The sequence below is a fragment of the Microplitis demolitor genome, chromosome 7 (assembly GCF_026212275.2).
Source record: "Microplitis demolitor isolate Queensland-Clemson2020A chromosome 7, iyMicDemo2.1a, whole genome shotgun sequence".
NCBI lineage: Eukaryota > Metazoa > Arthropoda > Insecta > Hymenoptera > Braconidae > Microplitis > Microplitis demolitor.
Window position 1 is genome coordinate 18,616,089 of NC_068551.1, and position 20,990 is coordinate 18,637,078.

Consider the following 20,990-nt stretch of genomic DNA (forward strand, 5'->3'; position numbering starts at 1 on the left):
CATTGAGCTCAAAGAAATTTATTATTAAAAAATATTTTTCTTTTTTGTTTACGAATATATTTCATATAAAAAAAAATTAATTTAAATAAATGTTAATTTGATTAATTAATAAAATATTTAGTTGTATAATTTTTTTTTTTATTTTTTACGAATAGTACCCAAAGATGTACTTATTTTTTATCATCAATAACTTAAATGTAATTAAGTATTAGAGTAAAAAAATTAAAATAGACTAAAGAAAAAATAAAATCTTACTCTGTGATTACTAATTGCTAATGAATAGTAATTGTTGATAAAACATAAGTTTAAATAATAATAAAATAAAAAACGAATTTATGCCATGCTATTTAATAACTGTCAGTGTTATCATGTTAATGATTTTATTGTTCTCATATCATGAGACACTATTGCCATGTACAAAATGAATATAAATAAAGTTTAGTGCTTGAAAAAGAAAAAAAATGCATTGTACGTTTTAATTGTACAGTAACTAATGTAATTAATGTTTTAAGTGATATTCTAGGGTGGAATACTTTTTCTTTGTATCATGTTGTTATTATAATTTTTTTTTGATATATTAATTACTGCTGTGAGTAGCATTGATCTAAACTATCAAAGTGCAGTATTGATTATAGCCAGTTCGATTTGAAGTTTAGTCATTAATATTTTACGAGTCGTCGGCGTCTTCAGCGTCTTCATACCTAGCAGCATCGATGTCCATGTCCTCGACATCATTACCATTTTCGTTTCCATTTCCGTTTCCGTTTTGATTATTTCCTATTTGCTCTATTAGATAAATTGCCACAATAATAATTATTATTAAATTGTTAACTGATAAAATAGATGATAAAATTTATTACCGGGAGGTAAAATGTAAGGAGCGTCGACATGTCCAACTTCATATGCATCTCCGTACTTTTCATCTTCTTCAGCATCTTGATAAATGTCTTCTTCAGCTAAATAAGAATAATAGTATTAGTAGATTTCATATAATCTATATGTTGCATTTGTCCTTATAGAATTTTCAAAAAATTTCGCCATAGTCTATCATTTTTATAAGACCATCCTAAAACCAATTTGGACCTCTGGCATCTAACTTTGGGGCACCGTAAGCACTAGTAACGTCGAAATCTTTCAGTGATTTTAATCCAAGACTCTTAGAGCCATCATCAACGCCTCGTGGTTCGTATCTAATTCTCGCGTTACAGCATAAAATACCAAGCCAGTCTCCACAAACATCCGAATCCCCTAATGAAAGACTTCCTAAAGCTCAGAAGCAAACCCACGCCTTGAACGTATCCAAACCCTGGACTTACCACAGCGCTTTTAATATTTCATCCAGACTAGAGTATTTTGCCTATGAGTAAAGCTCTAATCTACACCTCGTACTTTATCATCGCAATTATTTAGTGTCGTTAATCAAATTGTAGTTTTGAATTTAATGAATAAAAAAAAGGTTTTTAAATAATTATTAATAAATAAATTACCATCAGAAAAACTTTCATTAGGATCAGGATGTAATGCCTGGCAAACATTCATCGCTTGGAACATGGCGTCCAAGTTGTGAACGTTGTCGGGTGCGAACCTCATTTCAGTCATCACGGTCTCTGAGTTATCGTCGTCATCTCCAGAATTATCTTCATTCTGTTGCACGACTTCAACATCTAGACAATTATTCATTTAAAAAAATTTAGTAATTATTTAATTAATTAAATAAATAAAATTTGATTGGTCAGTTTTATTACCAGGAAGGTCAACTTTAGCATCAACCATCACGTAAAGACACTGTCTAGGGTGAACTTGTTGATCTCGTGAGATTGCGTGGAGAGAAATGTGAGGATACTCTAGAGAAAACCCCTGCTGTGTTGTGTTGTTTACCCATGACAGTAAACTGAAAAAAACATCAATTAATTATTCAAAAAACAATAAAACTAATAATTCTGAAGCCCTTACCTCTCTGTTATGTAAAGTGTACCTTTCCCCACCTCCCTGTCGTTGATATAAACTGTCGTGTTTTGTTCTTCATGTCGAACACCTTCTTGAGGTGCCAAAAAATTACTCAGTACAACCATGATTTAATCTGTCAACAAAAAAAAAAAATTAATTGACTGAATTTATTTTTTAAAAAATGAAAACATAAATTCTGATGTTTACTTACACTTTTATTAATTATAATTTAATTATTAGAGTTATCAGTCTTGATAATTATTATAATGCGGACAAAAATTTATCACAACTTGATAAATGACAAATTATCCTTCACTCAAAAACTGGAGTCTTTACTTTACTGTTCTTGAATTACAGTTACACACATTGAGTTAAACTTTAGGTTATTTAAAACTTTACATAAAAATAAAATAAAAAAATAACATTGTGTGAGTAAAAATAAAATTTAAATACGATTTTTCGTTATTTTTAAATGAAATTACAATTGTTTAATTACCTTGTGTACACTAGTGCAATTTATTACTTTTTGTTTACCAAAAATTTCGAAAAATTATTTTTCAATGTGATCTCTATATTTAGATATATAGTGATATAGTTAGTAAGTATGTAAATTTATTGAACTCTATTTATTTAGCGACTGCAGTAAGCGACAAGTTCAACCGGTTAGTCAGTCATCTGAATAAACAAAGATAATTATTTAAATAAATAATAATTATAATTAAAATAAATATTTCAACTTTTTTTGGTTATATTTAGTTTATTTATTATTGATAATTGTTTGTCTGTGAGAGGATAACTCCAGTTTTTACTACTAGTTCTATTATGACTCTCATGGAAAACGTGCTAAGTTGGTCGAACTTGCGGATTTATCAGATGTCAATTTATTCCTCGCGGGAGTGTTTGAATTATTTATGAAACTGAAAGAAGAAGACGTGCGTGACTTTTGTGTTTTCTTAAACAAATTACATATTAATAAAAAAAATAATTTTATAATATACAGATTTATGAATGTGAGTGAATGTGGCAGACAATTGTCAATTTTTTAAATTTTAGAATAAGTTAATAAAATGTAAGCAGAGTAAAAATTTAAAAAATGTAAAATCCATACGCGCGTTTTTTCAATTTCATTGTAATTAATTTATTTGTTCATTTAAAATTTATAAATTTTCTAATGTCTGCTACATTCACACTCATGCAGATTTTTAAAAAACTTGAGCGTGAACTTGAAAACATTTTTTTTGAATCAATATTGAATTTGTTTATTTAAAAAAACTAAACGTTTCAGTTCGCTGATTTCGCTGTTATAAATTTTTAAGTTGAATGACTTTCTTATTCAAATAAAAAATTAACATAATTTTGAAATTCAAATTAAATAATATTATGATACCGAAAGTGACAGGCATTAAAAAATTTCATTTACTTTTAATAAACAAAATAAATATTGATAGAAAAATTTTTAAAAAATCCACGTGTTATTGTATATATTTTTTTTTTAATTTTTATGATGACAATTAACTTGGTAATCAAAAACAATAAAATTTTAAATTATCGGCTACTTTTAGTATCTTAACATTTATCTGGCATCAGTTTTTTGTTTTTTGCATTTATTCAAAGGAACTTAGTAATTAATTTCTTTTTTTTTTAATTACAATTCATTAGTTTTAAAAATATTTAAAGATCAACAAGATGGCACAACAGTCTGCTACTGATAAAAAAAATACATATATATTTTTAAAAACTTTTATATTTCAGTATAAGTGAAATAAAAAATAAAAGTATTACGCGTGCTCTCTGTGGAACTCAAATGACTTAAATATAACCTTAAAATAAATTTATAAAATTTAAAAAAAGTACAATGACATTACTGAAGACTTTTATACTTCGTTGTATTAATAGAAACGATCCTTCATTAATTAAAAATTTAATTAAATCAAGTAATCGATGTATTCAAACAACAAGTCGTAAGTATTTATTTCAATTAAAACACACTCCTTATTTTTACGCGGGAAAAATGTTTTTTTAAATTTTTTATTTGTAATTGTTTCAAATAATTAATAATAATTTATATATTTAAGGTTTAAGTAACGGAGAATATGAATGGCAAGATCCTAAATCACCAGATGAAATGTGAGTAATAAAAAAATTAATTTACAATTTTATCATTTACTTTAATAATCAACTTTATTTGTTTTAGAGTAAATGTTGTTTTTGTAGATAAAGATGAAAAAGAAATAAAAGTTAAAGGAAAAGTTGGTGATAATGTGTTATATTTAGCACACCGATATAATATCGAGATCGAAGGAGCTTGTGAAGCTTCTTTAGCATGTTCAACATGTCATATTTACGTTGATCATAATTACTTAGATAAAATTCCAGAGGCGACTGAAAAGGAAGAAGATTTATTGGATCTTGCTCCTTTTTTAAAAGAAAATTCACGACTAGGTAAAAAGAAACACTCAATTCTCAATAATTTTGAATTTTAAATCCTAAAAAATCTTGATCACGTCTAGAATATGTAAATATCCAAGTTTCTCATGGGTATTATGCACAATTAGTTTATTAATTAATCAGAACATTTATTTTTTTAAACGACGTTTCGCCATTTTATTATTGTGACTTTTTTAAATTCTCAAATTTGATTGATTATTAGTCAAGTTAAAATTTGAATAGACGGTCATCAACCAAAAACTTCAACTTTTTACAATACAATTGATGACCGTATATTTAAATTTAAACTTAAAGAACTTTAAAGTCAATAATCAATTAGTTGTCCTCAATACCCGTAATAAACTTGGATATTGATTAATATATTTATCTTCTCATGACCTAAAATAAATTACAAATCATATAAATATTTTAACAGGTTGTCAAATAATTTTAACAAAAGAACTCGAGGGAATTAGACTCGAATTACCAAAAGCTACGAGGAATTTTTACGTCGATGGTCATACACCAGCTCCCCATTAAATTATATAGTATTACTGGTTTATAAATTTAAAATAATGTAAATACGACACTTTAATAATGCAAACAATGTTATGCAATTATTGTTTATAATCAAATGTAGTTAATAATAGTCTAAGTATTAATTTAACTATTTAACATTTAAAATTAATAACGACATATTTAAAAACATAAAGGATATTTTAATAAAAATATTTGATAAATATTTCATAATGATACAATATATTTATTTATCCGTACATGGGAGATTATGTTACATAATTATATTTATTATCTGTTTAATTACAATGATACAATATTTAAACATTTATGATATAATGAATTTATTTATTTATCAATTTTAAATCTTATTCGATGGGTCTTGCAGTAACATTAACATTAATATTATATATATATTAATATTATTTTGGAAGAAGCCCAAATAAATATTGGGATTCATCAAGAGAGAAAAAAGCTCATGACACATTTCGCTACCACATTTTTAAATTACATTAATATTATTTTATTTTAAATGTTTTATAATTTATTATTTTTTTAATTTTATTTTACTTGCGGTAGACATCAAGTCCAATAATTCCGATAGTCTCCGATTAAATTTATACCCACTAATTATAAATTTTTTTAAATACATTTATGTCGCTTTCTCATTTACTTTTTCATAAAATAATTATTTTATTTAATATATAGTAAATATGCGTTATATAAGTTCGATATATAATTTATAGACACGTTTATCATTATTATTATTATTTTTTTTTGTATTTGTTCATCGATTTATAATTTAATTTTTTTTTCTTTCATAAAATATTTAAACACTTTTTCGTTTTATTAACAGACATACATTTTTACAAGAAGCATTTTTTAAAATAAACAAAAATTAAACAATCATTCGCAAATACATTTATACATTTTTACCCAGTACTTCCATTAAATAATCGCGTGTTATCGTCTTTTGAATAATTTTATCAATAATTCATTTTATTTAATTAATTAATAACCCGGAGAAATGAAAATAAAAAAGACGATTACACTCGTATCATTTGGTAGTCATCACAACGGACTTATTGAGAAAATAGTTTTTTTGTACTTATTCATAAATTAAAAGGATTAGATATTTTCATTTTTATTTTAAATATTCATTATATCATTATTAATTAATATATATATTTTTTTTTTAATTATAACGTTATCGTATTTCTTATTAATTCATTTGACAAAAATTATATACTCGTTTACGTGTACAATTAACGTTACATTAACAATTAAATTCACTTTATTTAAATCGATTAAAAATATTATTTATAAATTTTTTAACAAATTTCAAAATTCAAAAATTTAAATTACTATATTTTATTTAAAACAATTTTTTAATTATGGCAGTAAACAATACATTATATATTTACATGATCGACAAAAATGTATAATTTTTTCATTTACTTTTTTTTTAAATATTTAAATTTATGTTGAGAAAAAAATTATTCAAATAAATAAATCATTTAATTATCGCGATATTTTAATTTTAATTGAAAATATTAATTATTAAATGAAAATTATCTAAAAGTATTAAAATTTATGAAAAAAAATATATATATATAATAATAATAATAATAATAATAATAGAAACCAAATATTTTAATAGGAAGTCCAATGATTGAATAATTTATAATATAATGAATTTAAAAATTAATTTATATAAATTGTAATTTAAATTTTTATGACACAAAACGACAAGCGTATTTTCATTTTAATTAAATATTATCACCACTTAATCTCAAAAGTGCACCGAATTATCTCGGCACGTACAATAATTACACGGAAAAATAAAAATATTTATTTCAAATAATTATTATTACTATTTTTTTTTTTTTAATAATTTTTTTCTTTTTTTATATCAAATATAATTCCAACAGATCCTTCAAGTGTTAAATATTTTTTCTCCTCAGCTTGTCATTTAAATATTTATACATTCAGTACAATAATTTAATAATATGATTATTTATTTATTACTTTTTAAATAGTTATTTATATTTAAATATTAATAATTTATTTTAAAATTTTGTCGTCTAGTAAACTAATAAAATTTTAAAATGGATGTGCATAGGAGTGTAAAAAATAACATTTTTAACTCTAAAACGTGATATCCTAAAGCAAAAAATGATAATAGTGTACTCTTGTGAGCCTTCAAGAGTACATATTTAACATTTTTAACATACAAAACTGTAAAAAAGTCAATATAAAATCGAATACACTAACGTTTGTTCTTCTTTTTATTTATTTTATTTTATTTTTTAATATTCATTCTTATTATTCTTTTTTATAATCTAAAGAAGCATTCGTACTTACATTTTTTTTACTCATCATTTCCTTTCAATTTTAAATAAATGTAAGTATTTTGCTCCATGATACAACCAATAAAAAAAGCATACAATTAAAATAAATCTTCATTACTTAAATAAAAAAAATAATTATTCATTTTATTTAATTGGCTGTACTTATTTTTGTTTACATATTTATTATTAATTTTTTTTTATCGCAAATTACAATTCATTTTTTATGTGTGATTGCAATTGAGTTTCAACGCAATTAATTTTTAAATGACAAGTTAATTAAAAATAATAAATGACAAAATTATAATGAATTAATAAGTAAATTAATAAAATTATAAATTAATTAATGACAGACGTGTGTTAATTGTAATTAAAATTCGAAGTTAAGCGACATTAAAGCTTCATTGTGTTTCCGGTTGCGTTCTTTAAGGGAAACAAATCGATATTATAAGAAATACTCAATGGTTCTTAGCAATACTACTTAATTTAATCACTTACACACTACCTCAATTTTTACATAAAACATTATCTTATTTATTCATTTAATTTTTTTTTCTATCATTATATACCACGCATACATAATCATACACATACATTATTATATAATAATAAATTACGCGTATGTTAAATTCAGGGAGAAAAATTTTCTTCACTTTTTTTTATTTTAATTTATATTTCTTAAATTAATATTATTATTATTAATTAATTAATTATTAACTACGTACGTTTTTCTAAAGTTTTTTTTTTCGTACCCAGTAAATTGTACACTGAAAGCTCGGGGGTTCACTAGAATACTAGAGACATAGAGCGGGGAACCATTTTATTTATTTTTATATCTGGAGATTCATTTACTTTTAAACCTGGGCAGTACACGACAAATTCCTCGAATTTATATTTCTATCAATTTAATAATTTATTATCATTACATCGATTTTTCCAGCTTTGGAGAAAATGCGCGAAACGAACTTCCTTGGAAGATTTTCATCATACGAGTCCCGTAAATATTTAAAACGTAATTAGAAATCTAAAATCCAGAAATTCAATTTGATTGCCGGCCTTTGATTGCAATTTAAAATTATGTCCATGACATTTATGGTATATTACACAGCTAGGGAGGAAAGTAGAACATTTCAAACACGGGTATTAGGACGTCCTACCTGCCTCCGTGGTGTCTATATGATTTTTCACCAGATCGGCACCTGAAAGTTTATACTTTTGTCGCTATTTGAGGAAAGAATGGCGCATGTGCTAATTTTCGTCATTTTCCTCATAAAAGAACGATTTTCTTCTCTATAAACAGGGCAGGAATATAAACTTTCAGTGAGGGTATGGTGAAAATAACTATACACACGAGTCGGAATGTCCTACTTTCCTCTCTAGGTGTGTAATAAACTATTCCATGATACCAGCATCGAAATTTAAAGTTTCAGTGTCTTGACAACCAATCGAAAGAAGCTAATTTCAGTCCAATGCCGCGAATAATATTAGCATACGCGTAAATTGTCAATGCCTTCAGTCAGCGAGCAGAAGTAAACTTGTTTCGTCCCGACGGAACAAACAAATAATGACAGAAGACTTTCGCAATTTAAACTCTGATACTTGTCATTTTTTTAATAGTCATTTCAAAGCATTAATTTTATTTATGTAAATGACAGTTCTGACTGTGATTAAGTTTTATAAAATTTAGTGTCAATAATAAAAAGTATTTATAGTTTCTGCTTAATTATAAATTGCAAATGACAATTAACGCTTACGCTAATAGTTGATGACCATTGGTCTTAAATTAACTCGTTTCTGGCTGCTGACACTGAAACTTTGAGTTCCAATGCAGGTAATCATGAATAATTTAGTGTGTAACCCAGGACGAAACACGATTTCCACCTGCGGGTAATGTCAGCCTTCACCCTGGTCTGAAATCGTTGTTTTATCCATCGTCACACAATATACTATTTAAAATAATAGCCACTTAAATATTTTTATTAACTTTGTGCAAAAATAAAATTGAGCTTTGCGACTTTTTTAATGTTAGTTAAAATATATAATGTTAATGAAAAAAAAACTATAAATATATAAATAAATAAATAAGTAATAACAAATAAAGTTATTATTATTTATTATCGTTTTTGTGATAAATAAAAAGATGTTTTTCCTTGTCATAAATAAAACAGTTGTACCATAAAATTCACTAGATCAAGATTGAGTGTTTCTCAGTGTCTGGTAAATTATTTTACACCCACGCACCGTTCAATTACATTCATGAATGTATCTAGCTTTCCATTAATTCTCTTTGGAGTTTCTTAACATTGTTAAAACACACGAAGAAATTAATCACAAGCAAATTTATATAGTTTTATAAATTAATCATGACACATATGTAAAATAATATAAATATTAATAATAATTATTATTATCATTATTGTAATAGTAATAGACAAAATATCAAATATCTGAAAAAACGTTTTTTATAAAAAAAAGTCTTCAATAAAATTATTAAATAGAATAGAAAAATTGTTAAAAAAAAAAAAAACAAAAAAAAACGAAGAAAGTATACAATAGGAAGCAGTTTTAAATAAAAATTGCAACGTAAAGCATAAATTAATTTTTTTAAAAAACTTTCTTAAAAAATTAATAAAAGTCATGGCCAATATTTTAAAATCGTTAACGATCAGGATGTCGATTTGCTGTAATTATTATCGGCATGAGATAATTTGCCCAATAAATTATACAACAAACTAAGAGAGCAAATCGTTGTCATAGTCAGTTAAAACTCATATGTAATTGTAATTACTTCAACATTATCCACCTCCGCATTACTCGATTTTTACCCTTAGCTTAAACTTAAACTTCATCTTCAACTAGTACTCATAAATCTTTTTCTTCCTGTTTCATTACCTCCTCTTGCCGTTTCATAACCAGCTTCTTTACCTTCTCCCGCTAGTACATAAGCACTAAGTATATATATATATATATATATATATATATATATATATATATATATATAAACTCTGCTGTAATGTTAAAGGTCATATAATCTAAAGACAACGGTGTCGACGAAGACGTAGAGGAGGACATTGACGAGGACACTGAAGAATTCATTTGAAAGTACTCACAAATGACGCTGATGTATGAGCGCGTGAACTGGAAGCTGTCTGCCCCTTTGGTATCTCTGGCACCGTCCCATACTCAAATCATGGCATTCATATACATTTGCCACGGCACCGCGTGTCGATTGATACTGCGGCTCTGTTATCGTAAACGGTCCAGAGATATCAAAGGGTCCCTCACGTTATTCTGATGGATGATGACGGCCTCCGCAAATGCCGCAGCTCATCCCACACCAGTGGATAGCACGCAGTGGTGGATACATCCATAGACATGGAACTATTAGTGAGAGTAAAGCCAGGCCGAACCATCGCCGGCAGCATCCTTCGTCTGTACTACAACTGAAATTAATCGATTTAATAATTAAATAATTACATTTAATAATAAATACGTCAATAAAACCAATACAGTAACGGATTATAATAATAATATGAAGCGTAATATATAAAACAGAGAATAAAGTGTTAATAGATGATGTTGTGTTAATAAATTACTGATGTCAGGTGGAGAAAGAATTGAAATAAAAATTACCTGCAAGGATTTTGTGAAAAGTCTCCCTCGGCGTCGCTCATGCAGTGATAGAGCATACAGCGAGCACACAAGAGACAGGATACTGTGGCAATACCATTTTTAACGGCATCGGGCGCGTACTCACACGATCCTCGAGGGTTTTGATGCTCCATATACATTTCCTGGCAATGCCGACACTTAAGTCTGGCACTACCACGCTGCTGTTTACTTGTATTCTTGGTTGGCTGCGATACAATTATGTCGGGTTTCTTGAGCGAACCGGAAGAGTGACGTCGCTCCACGGGACTTCGATCGGTCTTGTGTTCGTCGATCACGGGATAAAGATAATCATGATTGAGAGTCGTGAGCTGGACGTAGGAATAATTATCGGACGCTACGTCGCCACTGGACTCGAGGGGATGATGGCTTTGTGGGACCTTGACCGATGGGCCGCCGCTTATGCAGTGAATTGAACTGGATTTATGCGGATCCGGCAACTCTGGGCATTGGGAATGATAATTTGGTACACGTACTATTCCACGAGGTGGATCTGAGGATTGTCGTGGATCCGGTGGCTCTGCTGGGAGGTTCACTGTCTAAAATACATCATCAATAAACATTAAGAGTATTAATATTTTTATGTTTGTTGATAATTCACTTTAATTAATATTTGTGGTAATAATAATAATAGTAATAATAATAATATGGTGGTGATGGATCGTATTATATAATACGTACCATGAAAACACCGTCGTCACCGGCGTCTGGAATTGCAGGTGATGATGAATCGGTGAGCCCTGTTAAATATTATTGATGTATTGAATTAGCAGATGAGGAGTAAGCGAGTTAGATTAGTGAAAAAAAAGAAAAAAAATTTTAATTTAAAAAAAAAAGTAAAAAAAAAAAAAATCAAATAAAAGCTTCTACTGTAGATCTTACCAAGTAAGTAGGTAATCCAAAGAATAGCAGATAGACAAGACAATAAAGCGTTAAATAGGTGAAAATGAAACACTCGGCGTTGAAATGTCAAGTGAGTAGTAGATGATTAATCGTAGATTATCAATCACCTTCCAACAGTTCTTCTACTGCTCGGCGAACACCTTTGTCGAAGGCACGGGCATCAGCGGCTGTCTGGAACGTCAGTCCGAACCTCTTCTCCCCCGTGCACCAGTGGTGGAACGTCGGCATCACCTTGTTGTACTGGAAGTCCTTCTTGATTGTGCAGCTCAGAACAACCTGTTGCCAGCGAGGCATAAAAAATTCAAATTCCCATCACTATCTCATTCATAAATTAGCCCACTTACTACAACAGTAATAATTATAACCAATAAAATAAAATAAATTAAAACGTACCGACTGGTCCTTGATTCTTCTGCCGTAAATAAAATACTCGTGATTTCTCTTGGCACTGGGTGGCGAAGTGCTGGATCCATGGCCAGCGGAGGAGGCAACTGTCCCAGGCGTAGAGTTTTGAGTGTTTGATGATGACGGAGAGATGACAGCAGTGATACCAGGTACATTGGTGCCATTGGTACTGCCAGGTGGATGTGGTATTCCACTTGTGGAGGAGGTTACTCGTCGTCTTACTGAGACGTTGGCTAAGCCTCCACCACTCAATATCACCCATCCCCCAGAGCTGTCATCCCTCGTCATCACCTGGGCTTGAACTCTCACCAGATAGTTACCACTGTAACAATAAATTTAAACACCATCGTCATTAATACGACACCATCACTCGCTCAATTAAATTCAATTAATTAACTTATAAAATTAAAAAAAAAAAAAAACGTAACGCCCTACCCCGGATCACTGTCCATAGAGTCATCTTCAGTACTCATGTCACTTCAAAGCTCACTAAAACTCTCAATAATAAAAATCGACGTCGATGCATACTCAATTAATAATTAATAACCCAGCATTTAAAACTAACATGATTATTATAATAATAATAATAATAATAATAATAATAATAATAATAATAATAATAAATAATAAAATAAAATATAAAATTAAAATATAGGAAATATGTGGAAAATAGGCGTACGCATTGACATCGATTCGATGAATGAACGAGCAAGCAACGTGCACACACGCACTCACACCCGCGCATGACTTGTCTTCATGAATGCTCCAAGAGCGTGTGCTCAGTCCTACATATACATACATATATATTTATATATATGTATATATACATGTATATAGATAGATATTATGTGCTCTCTGTGTTACAGTTGATCAAGTAGAGGGTGTGTGTGGGTGTTTTGTCAGTGGTGGCGAACGATCGGTATTTCCCTCGACGACGACGTCGCCGTCAAGGTTAGGCCGATGAACCAATTTAAATTACACCAAGTTTATAAACTAAAACCACTTGCAATAAAAGTTATCCTCCATAAATTAACAAAAACAAACAGCATTTAAATATTAGTACTGATCGGCCGGACCGCGTCAAGCTCTACCACGAGCCAGTACAGATCTAAAGTTAAATAAATAAATAATAAGCATAAATATTTATTTAAAGTGATATACACAACAGTTAGTATTTAAAATGAAAATAAAAATAAAAATGCGGCATAGCCCAAAAGAAAAACAAACACGTTCTCAATAACTACCAAGTACAGAGATATGGGTACAACACCCTTGAAAGTAGAATGTCGTCGTCGATTGTGAAGACGATTAATATATAAATATATGGTATTATACATTACAAAAGTAAAACTTACTCGTCCGAGGCTTCTGTCATGGTTTGAAATGTCCAAGGCCTTACTCAATGCCCACTTCTCGCCACACTTCACCATTTTCGTCGCATTGAGAATACATTCGGTCTTGAGATTCAACTATTACATTAGTAGAACCTTTTTTTAGGCTAACGCCAACAACAGGAAGCAGCGCTACTCCTCCCTCTCGTCGTGCTCTCGCTACTCGGTTCGCGTTCACGCTTTTCTCCCTACCCTACCACCACAACACTGCTGACTGCTAGTGCTGGTGCTGGTCTTCTGTACCTTATACACCTATACCAGCACACCACTACCATCACCACTGTCCATTGGCACGCTGAAACTTTTCTGACATGAGCATCAGCACACTCGCTACAGGCAACACAAACTCACCACGTCCACCACCATCACCAATATCATCATATCAACCATCACCGCTACCGCTACAGTTTCATTTGCTCTTTCTCTTTATGCCTTTACTTTACTTATATTCAACTCGTTCTCGTTAAAACCCAGTACGCCTGCTCTGCTCCTTATCCTATCCCTGTACTGCTTCAACTAAAACAAACTCAAACTTGTGTATATCCTGCCTCTGCCTGCTCTGTGTTATGCTCTGTACCCTCTACATACACCAGCTAACTCTTTCTCCTGCTGCTGCTCGTCTCTCCGTCACTTTCTCTCTTAAACTTACACTATTTATTATTTGTTTATTCACTTACTCATTTTGTATGCTCGTGTTACGTGATATCTATTTCTCTTTACTCCTGTACTGCTCATGTCATCTGAGATTTAAACCATAAATATATTTTTATTATTATTTATATTAAATACTTATATATTATACTATATTTTTATTTTACTTTCTCTGCAGGTTAATCAGCAGCATACATGTACATGTACTTAGTATGTATGTGTGTATATAATTATATATATGGAAAATGTACTGACCACTTGGCATCAATGACTAAGAATGAGATCTGACCCGGGAATCTTGTTTGAAAGAATTTATAAAACGTTTGGTTCGATGACTCAGGAAATATCATCTGTCAGTTTTAAATTTACCTCCATTATTATTTTATTATTTATTCATTTTTACGCTTCATTATTTTATAAATATATATTTATAACTTTACGTAAGTATGTAAAGTTAACTTATAATATAAAATATATATGTAAAAAAAAAAAAAAACGTTACATATAAAAGCTTAGATACTTTTATTATGGGTCAGGTATTTATTGATTGTTTTTATTTTCTAATTATTTATTATTAGATCGTATATTTAATCTATTTATGGTATGCGTAAACTAAATAGTTAATCGAGTGAATGAATTATAAAATTCTAGGCTATTCTTTTTTTTTTTTTTTTATTTTGTTTTTTAAAATTATTATTGTTATTTATTATGACAATGTAACAATGTCGAAATTGCCAGGAATTTGTGCAAGCCTCGAATGGATCATTTCAATTTATACTAATTAACAAAGAGGATCGTATGACCCTGGATAAAAAAAAACCTCCGGATGTTTGTCAATAAAAGATTCGTCATCACCTAAATAATTATTATTTTAATTTTGTAAATGAATTTCATGCAATAATTTTTTTAAATTTTTGTAAAAAAAAATGTATAATTTAAAAAAAAAACAATTAATACTAATTAATAATTAGTTATAAAACATGTATTCATTATAAAAAGTACTGTATTATTAAATTTGAATTTTTCCCGCTTAAAATTCAATGCGCGCGCTAACGCACGTGGTCAGTGACCTCTAGAGTTTTTGAATAAAATTAAAAATAAAAACAGCTGATTTGAGTGTAAAATAAGTGACGTTAATGTAAATTTAATAGAATTTTGTTGTAAATAATAATTATAAATTATAATTTATAAATAATTAATAAATTATCATTAAAATAGATCGTGAGTTAAATGATTTAGGTGATGAAAAAAAAATTATAACGATTTTTTACTCCAAAATATTTCAATCGGCTATTTTTTAAAGCTGTGATTAATAATTAAGTTAATTAATTAATAAATGATTAATTAAATATTAATTATTTGTTATTTATTTTGTTGATGAAAAAATTTTAAATGGCTTACTGTAATTATTGTTGATAATTATAACTAGTTTGTGGCTGTGTTGATCAACAATGGCTGGAAACTTTTGGCAAAGTTCACATCAGTAAGTTTTAACTCCGTAAATTGAAATTACATTATTATTGTAGTTGTTACTAATTATTTCGATCATTATTTCAGTCAACAATGGCTATTAGACAAACAAGATTTGATTAGAGAACGACAATTCGATCTTACGATACTGAATGAAGAAGAGTATCAAAAATTATTTATTTTTTTTGCCAATTGTAAGATAATTAAAATTTAAATAATTTATTAGTTCAATACATATTTAATATTTTATAAAAAAATAAAATTATTATTGTGAAAAATTTTTTTTTAGTAATTCAAGTACTTGGAGAACAATTAAAATTACGTCAACAAGTGATAGCAACAGCAACAGTTTATTTTAAACGTTTTTACGCAAGAAATAGTTTAAAATGTATTGATCCTTTATTGTTGGCGCCAACTTCTGTATTTTTAGCATCCAAAGTTGAAGAATTTGGTGTTATATCAAATACACGTTTAATAACAACATGTCAAACTGTAGGTAAGTATTCAAAAAAATGGTAAGCCCTCTTGACATCTCAGTCAAAATATATGAGGTGAAATATCTCTATATAAAAATATCAACTTACGCCTCATTCAAATATAAAATTGAGATATTTTACCTGATATATTTTGACTGAGATGTTTTTAGTGGAGATAGAATGAGGGAGAGCCTAAAAAAATTTATTAATTAGACAATCAATGTTTACTGGAGCATTTAAATTTTGCTCGATTGATGGAAGTAAACTTTATAATAAATAAAATCAAATTATTACAGTAAAAAACAAATTTAATTACGCCTACACTCAAGAGTTTCCATACCGCACAAACCACATTCTGGAGTGTGAATTTTATCTTCTAGAACATCTAGACTGTTGTTTGATAGTTTACCAACCGTATCGACCTCTTTTGACTTTGATCCAAGACGTTGGACCCGACGATCAATTACTTACTCTGGCGTGGAGAATCATCAATGACAGTCTGAGAACTGATGTGTGTCTTCTGTACCCTCCTTATCAGATAGCTATCGGATGCTTGCAGATTGCATGCGTGATACTGCAAAAAGACTTGAAGTCATGGTTCGCTGAACTTAATGCCGACATGGAGAAAATTCAAGAAATAGCTCGTTATATTATAAATCTCTATGAGCTGTGGAAGACATATGATGAGAAAAAAGAGATTCAGGGCTTACTTGCTAAAATGCCAAAACCTAAAGCAGCGCCGCAACGCTGACATGACGATGAATTTGGCATTTATGAATCCGCATAAATGTCCGTCTTCGATTAATATATTTATCATTTTTATTTAATAAAAATTAACAAATGCATCCATGTTAATCATTGTCATATAAAATAAGTTAATATAGTAATAAATAGACGTCAATCAATTTTTTGCTCCGCAACTATTGATCTCCGGAAAAAAAATTATACATGTGAAATATTTTTTCATGATACCAGCATTTAAACTTGAAGTTTTAGTGTCTCTTAAAGTGGTAGCCAGTCGAAAGAAGCTGATTTTAGTCCAATGCCGCGAATTAAAATTAGTAAACGCATAAATTGTGAATGCCTTCAGTCAGCGGGCAGAAACAAACTTGTTTCGTCCCGAGGGAACAAAATACTATTTCTGCCCGCTGACTGAAGACTTTCGCAATTAAACTCTGATACTTGTCATTTTTTAAATAGTAATTTCAGAGCATTTATTTTATTTACGTAAATGACAGTCCTGTCTGTGATTAAGTTTTTAAAAATTAGTGTCAACAATAAATAGTATTTATAGTTCCTGCTTAATTATAAATTGCAAATGACAATTAACGCTTACGCTATGAGTTGATGACACCATTGGTTTTAAATTAATTTTTTTCTGACTGACTGCTGACACTGAAACTCTAAGTTCCAATGTAGGTTTCAGACTGCGGTTGATGTCAGCCTTCACCCTGGTCTGAAATCGTTGTTTAATCCCTTGCCACACAGTATACTACTTTTCTCTCCAAACAGCATGTTTTGTCTAAAGATCTGTTTGTATTTTATCCGGAAATGAATAGTCGGTGGTTTGAATTTCTAAGTATTGATCTTTTTACATTCTTCCATCTAAAGTAGTTGACATAAATCAATCATACGGTTTTTTAAATTCAAAAAATTAACAGTTCGATATCTATTGAGCTGTTATTAGATTTAAAAAAAATACTTAATAGATGGAATGATTAATTAACTGGATACTAGGCCATTAATTAAAATTAAGCTTGAATAATTTATAATCAATTAAGTTAAATAATTACGCATTTAAAAGTGAAATGACAAATAATTTTTTTTGTATTTGTCTTAGTGATAGACAATTTGAATTTATAATAATAATGAAAGATGATCGATGAGGTAATTAATGAATTTATATATAAAAAAATGAAATTTATTGCTAGAATTCATCATTACATTGTAATAATAATTTATATTTACATATAAAGAAAATTAATTTGAGCCTTTAGAGTACCGCTTCCAAAATCTTTTGACATCGTCATGACCGGCTTTGGTAACTACCATTGTTCGTTTTCTGTAATAAAATTTTTTTTAAAAGTAATTAGTAATTACACATTATGACTTGATGGATTCAATGATGATAATAATAATGATTGTAAGCAAATAAATAACCTGTCGCTCTGCCAAATAAGTACACCAGTTGATAAAGCGTGATCTCGTAACGTTTCAAAATCAGTTTGTGATAAAAATTGGCTATATAAAACGCCTTCGCTAAACGTAAACCTGTTTCTCTCGTTCTCCCACAGTTTTATTTGGTCGACAATTGTTGGTGGTAGCGTCGGTGGGCCTGCTTCAATCATTTTACCGTGGGCATGTTGACGCAAAAAACTTTTATTTAAAACAAAAACAATATATTTGTAATATTTTATTATTAGTAATAAATATTTTTGTAAATTTAATTCAACTTACCCAATTATTTGAACTGCTGTTATACCACTTTTTAAAGCTTGACGTACTGAATCTCGGGTTAATATCGCGACAACTAAATTTGGAAACCTAAAAATGAAAAATTTAATATTGAATACGAAATTTCTGGCCATTTTCAGGCAGTGTCACCCACTTTTTAAAAATTTTCAATCACAACTGTCATATGTGTATCAAAATTTTATCAATTAATTAAAAAAATTAAAGCATTGCAAAAAGGACAATTTCGCTGAGATGTAGATTGAAAAAAAAAATTACTTATAGTTGACATCAATTGGGAGTTCAAAAAAATTTGTTAAGTAAATTTCAGTAAAATCTTCATGTCAATTTTATGAGAATTTTACAATTTTGCAGGCTGAAAATTTAACAAATTTGGTTTAACCCCTTATTGATGACAACTGCAAGTAATTTTCTTTTAATTAATTAATAAATTTTAAATACGGTTATGACAATATAAAATCATTGAATATTTTTAAAAAGAGAATGCCCTTAATATCGAGTATGACACCATTACTTTTTCTCAGTTCTTTTCTGTTACATACATTGAATTTATTTACAAAAACTGAATATGAAAGGTGTAATTCAAATTAAAAATGATAAATAAATTACCTGTATAACATTTCACAAAAAAGACCTAACAATGCAACTTGCAAACTCGAACAAGTGTAAGCATACACCCTGTAATTTGTTTCAACGACAATATATCCTTCTTTTTCAATATCTCTAGCCAGCGGTTTACTCTGACCTGTTGCAATATTTAAAGCCAGACGTGTTGGATAAAATCTATAATAAATTAAAATATAATTAGTTTATAATTAGACCCAGTACCCGATCAGAGAACTAGTACCCCATCACTCATGTATTTGCATATCTATATTTACTAAATTTTACTAAATATAAAAATACAAATACATGAAATCGAGCACTAGGTCTTCTATCTTAAATGGTAATAATTATTTAGTATGAGTGATTAATTAAAAAAATACCTTCCAGCTTTTCTTTTACGCTGGTAAACGAGTCCAAACTCTCGAAGATGCTGCAAGAAAGTCAACAGTCCTTCCGACATACCCTCAGTACTGTAATCTTTACCAAGTGTTGAAAAATTCAATTGAAATAAAAATGTCAAACACTCTACAAGATCAAGGCCTCTGGCTTCGATAGTGTCCAAGTATTGGAGTATAAAATACCAGACCTAGACATTTAAAATTCAATACAATCAATTATTGATGCAAGAAAATATATGACTGTTAAAACAAAAATTACTTGTGATGCTGTATCTAGAAGCAGGAATTGAAAACCAGCTTGAGTGATAACTGGACTACCATCCTCTTCATCTCTTTTCATGAGTCCAGCGTGAAGTAAAATTCTAACAGCATCTGCAGAAATTCCTTCCTGCTGCTGAGATCCTACCATGTAGTGCAAGACACATTCCCATCTTTCTAAAGCATACGAATCTAAAAAGGCCACATCTCTGGGCTTGTTATCAGTCTCCATTTGATTGGACATAGTCCAGGGTTTCCCACCACCCAATAAAACAATTTTCAAATTTTTTTTAAACGTGGAATTCAACGTCCATCCTGGCAAACCACCAGGTATTGAAGCTTCTTTCCATACATTTAATTCGTTGAGCACTTGCACAACTCGCTGATGTTCATCAAAGTGCAGTTTTGAGCACCACGATGCTATAACTGCTTGAGGTACCGGTTGCTCGACGAACAATAATCTCATGACGTAGTGTCTCGCTATTTCAGGAAGCTCTCGAAACACTGCTAGACATATTGGCGGGTTGTGATAAAGTTTATTTAATACTTCTGGAGGTCTGCTTTTTAAATATTCATGCAAATCCTTGCACTGCAAACCCGAAGGACGCAAAAGATTCTGACCGCTTTGTGATGACATGCTGATAATTAAAATTTTCTCTAATTGTTTTACTTATTATTTCAATTTCTTATACTATTGGTACATAATTCAAAGAATTCTACTCAGCACGTGGAAACCTTTTGAATTTATCAATAATAAATAATTTTTACGAATGTGTTTTTTGTTTACTTTCACAGTTAATGTTCAGTTGTTGACTTTCAGGTTTATCATTATCCTAAAGACCGAAATCCGCCGAGTAAAATTTTTACCTTCAATCAATAATCAGTTATAAAATCATATTGAAATTTAACAGAAGATGGCAGTGTAAGGTCTAGGCCAGACAACTTCAATTTTTTTCCTGAAGTTAGCAGACAATTATCAATTTTCGAATTTAATTTTAAAAAAACAAAAATATGCGCACGTAGAAAATTTTAAAAATAATTTGCATTTTTTTT

General features: G+C 29.1%; 5 protein-coding genes across 9 annotated transcripts; 2 read left to right on the top strand and 3 right to left on the bottom strand.

The window, feature by feature from the left end:
- Window positions 1-2: 2 nt before the first annotated feature.
- LOC103574160 (methylosome subunit pICln) lies at window positions 3-2,248 on the bottom strand. The gene is made up of 6 exons (XM_008553549.3): window positions 2,159-2,248; window positions 1,954-2,080; window positions 1,746-1,891; window positions 1,488-1,664; window positions 861-956; window positions 3-786 (listed from the first exon to the last, which is right to left on the bottom strand). The coding sequence occupies exons 2-6, from the start codon at window positions 2,070-2,072 to the stop codon at window positions 668-670; spliced, it is 657 nt and encodes a 218-aa protein (XP_008551771.1). The 5' UTR covers window positions 2,073-2,080; window positions 2,159-2,248; the 3' UTR covers window positions 3-667.
- Window positions 2,249-2,307: 59 nt separating this feature from the next.
- On the top strand, window positions 2,308-5,096 carry LOC103574159 (adrenodoxin-like protein 1, mitochondrial). 3 transcript variants are annotated; one of them, XM_053740896.1, is made up of 5 exons: window positions 2,308-2,375; window positions 3,700-3,908; window positions 4,023-4,074; window positions 4,142-4,389; window positions 4,811-5,096. In XM_053740896.1, the coding sequence occupies exons 2-5, from the start codon at window positions 3,803-3,805 to the stop codon at window positions 4,912-4,914; spliced, it is 510 nt and encodes a 169-aa protein (XP_053596871.1). In that variant the 5' UTR covers window positions 2,308-2,375; window positions 3,700-3,802; the 3' UTR covers window positions 4,915-5,096. The 3 variants fall into 3 exon arrangements, with proteins under 3 accessions (XP_053596871.1, XP_008551768.1, XP_008551769.1); XM_008553546.2 differs by lacking the exon at window positions 2,308-2,375 and adding an exon at window positions 2,802-2,879; XM_008553547.3 differs by lacking the exon at window positions 2,308-2,375 and adding an exon at window positions 2,867-2,957.
- A 1,297-nt stretch (window positions 5,097-6,393) lies between these two features.
- Window positions 6,394-14,514, bottom strand: LOC103574163 (sprouty-related, EVH1 domain-containing protein 1). Of its 3 annotated transcripts, none has more exons than XM_053740894.1 (8): window positions 14,425-14,514; window positions 14,284-14,346; window positions 13,571-14,122; window positions 12,204-12,537; window positions 11,918-12,086; window positions 11,589-11,647; window positions 10,872-11,446; window positions 6,394-10,681 (listed from the first exon to the last, which is right to left on the bottom strand). In XM_053740894.1, the coding sequence occupies exons 3-8, from the start codon at window positions 13,588-13,590 to the stop codon at window positions 10,525-10,527; spliced, it is 1,314 nt and encodes a 437-aa protein (XP_053596869.1). In that variant the 5' UTR covers window positions 13,591-14,122; window positions 14,284-14,346; window positions 14,425-14,514; the 3' UTR covers window positions 6,394-10,524. The 3 variants fall into 3 exon arrangements, with proteins under 3 accessions (XP_053596869.1, XP_053596870.1, XP_053596867.1); XM_053740895.1 differs by having other exon boundaries at window positions 13,571-13,901; window positions 13,958-14,346; XM_053740892.1 differs by having other exon boundaries at window positions 13,571-14,346.
- Window positions 14,515-15,380: 866 nt separating this feature from the next.
- LOC103574162 (cyclin-C) lies at window positions 15,381-18,095 on the top strand. Its single transcript, XM_008553550.3, has 4 exons — window positions 15,381-15,740; window positions 15,815-15,921; window positions 16,017-16,223; window positions 16,500-18,095. Exons 1-4 carry the CDS (start codon window positions 15,709-15,711, stop codon window positions 16,952-16,954), a joined length of 801 nt encoding a protein of 266 aa, XP_008551772.1. The 5' UTR covers window positions 15,381-15,708; the 3' UTR covers window positions 16,955-18,095.
- Window positions 18,096-18,110: 15 nt separating this feature from the next.
- LOC103574164 (general transcription factor IIH subunit 4) lies at window positions 18,111-20,770 on the bottom strand. Its single transcript, XM_008553556.3, has 6 exons — window positions 19,939-20,770; window positions 19,662-19,867; window positions 19,285-19,458; window positions 18,661-18,747; window positions 18,364-18,579; window positions 18,111-18,265 (listed from the first exon to the last, which is right to left on the bottom strand). The coding sequence occupies exons 1-6, from the start codon at window positions 20,572-20,574 to the stop codon at window positions 18,184-18,186; spliced, it is 1,401 nt and encodes a 466-aa protein (XP_008551778.1). The 5' UTR covers window positions 20,575-20,770; the 3' UTR covers window positions 18,111-18,183.
- Window positions 20,771-20,990: the final 220 nt, after the last annotated feature.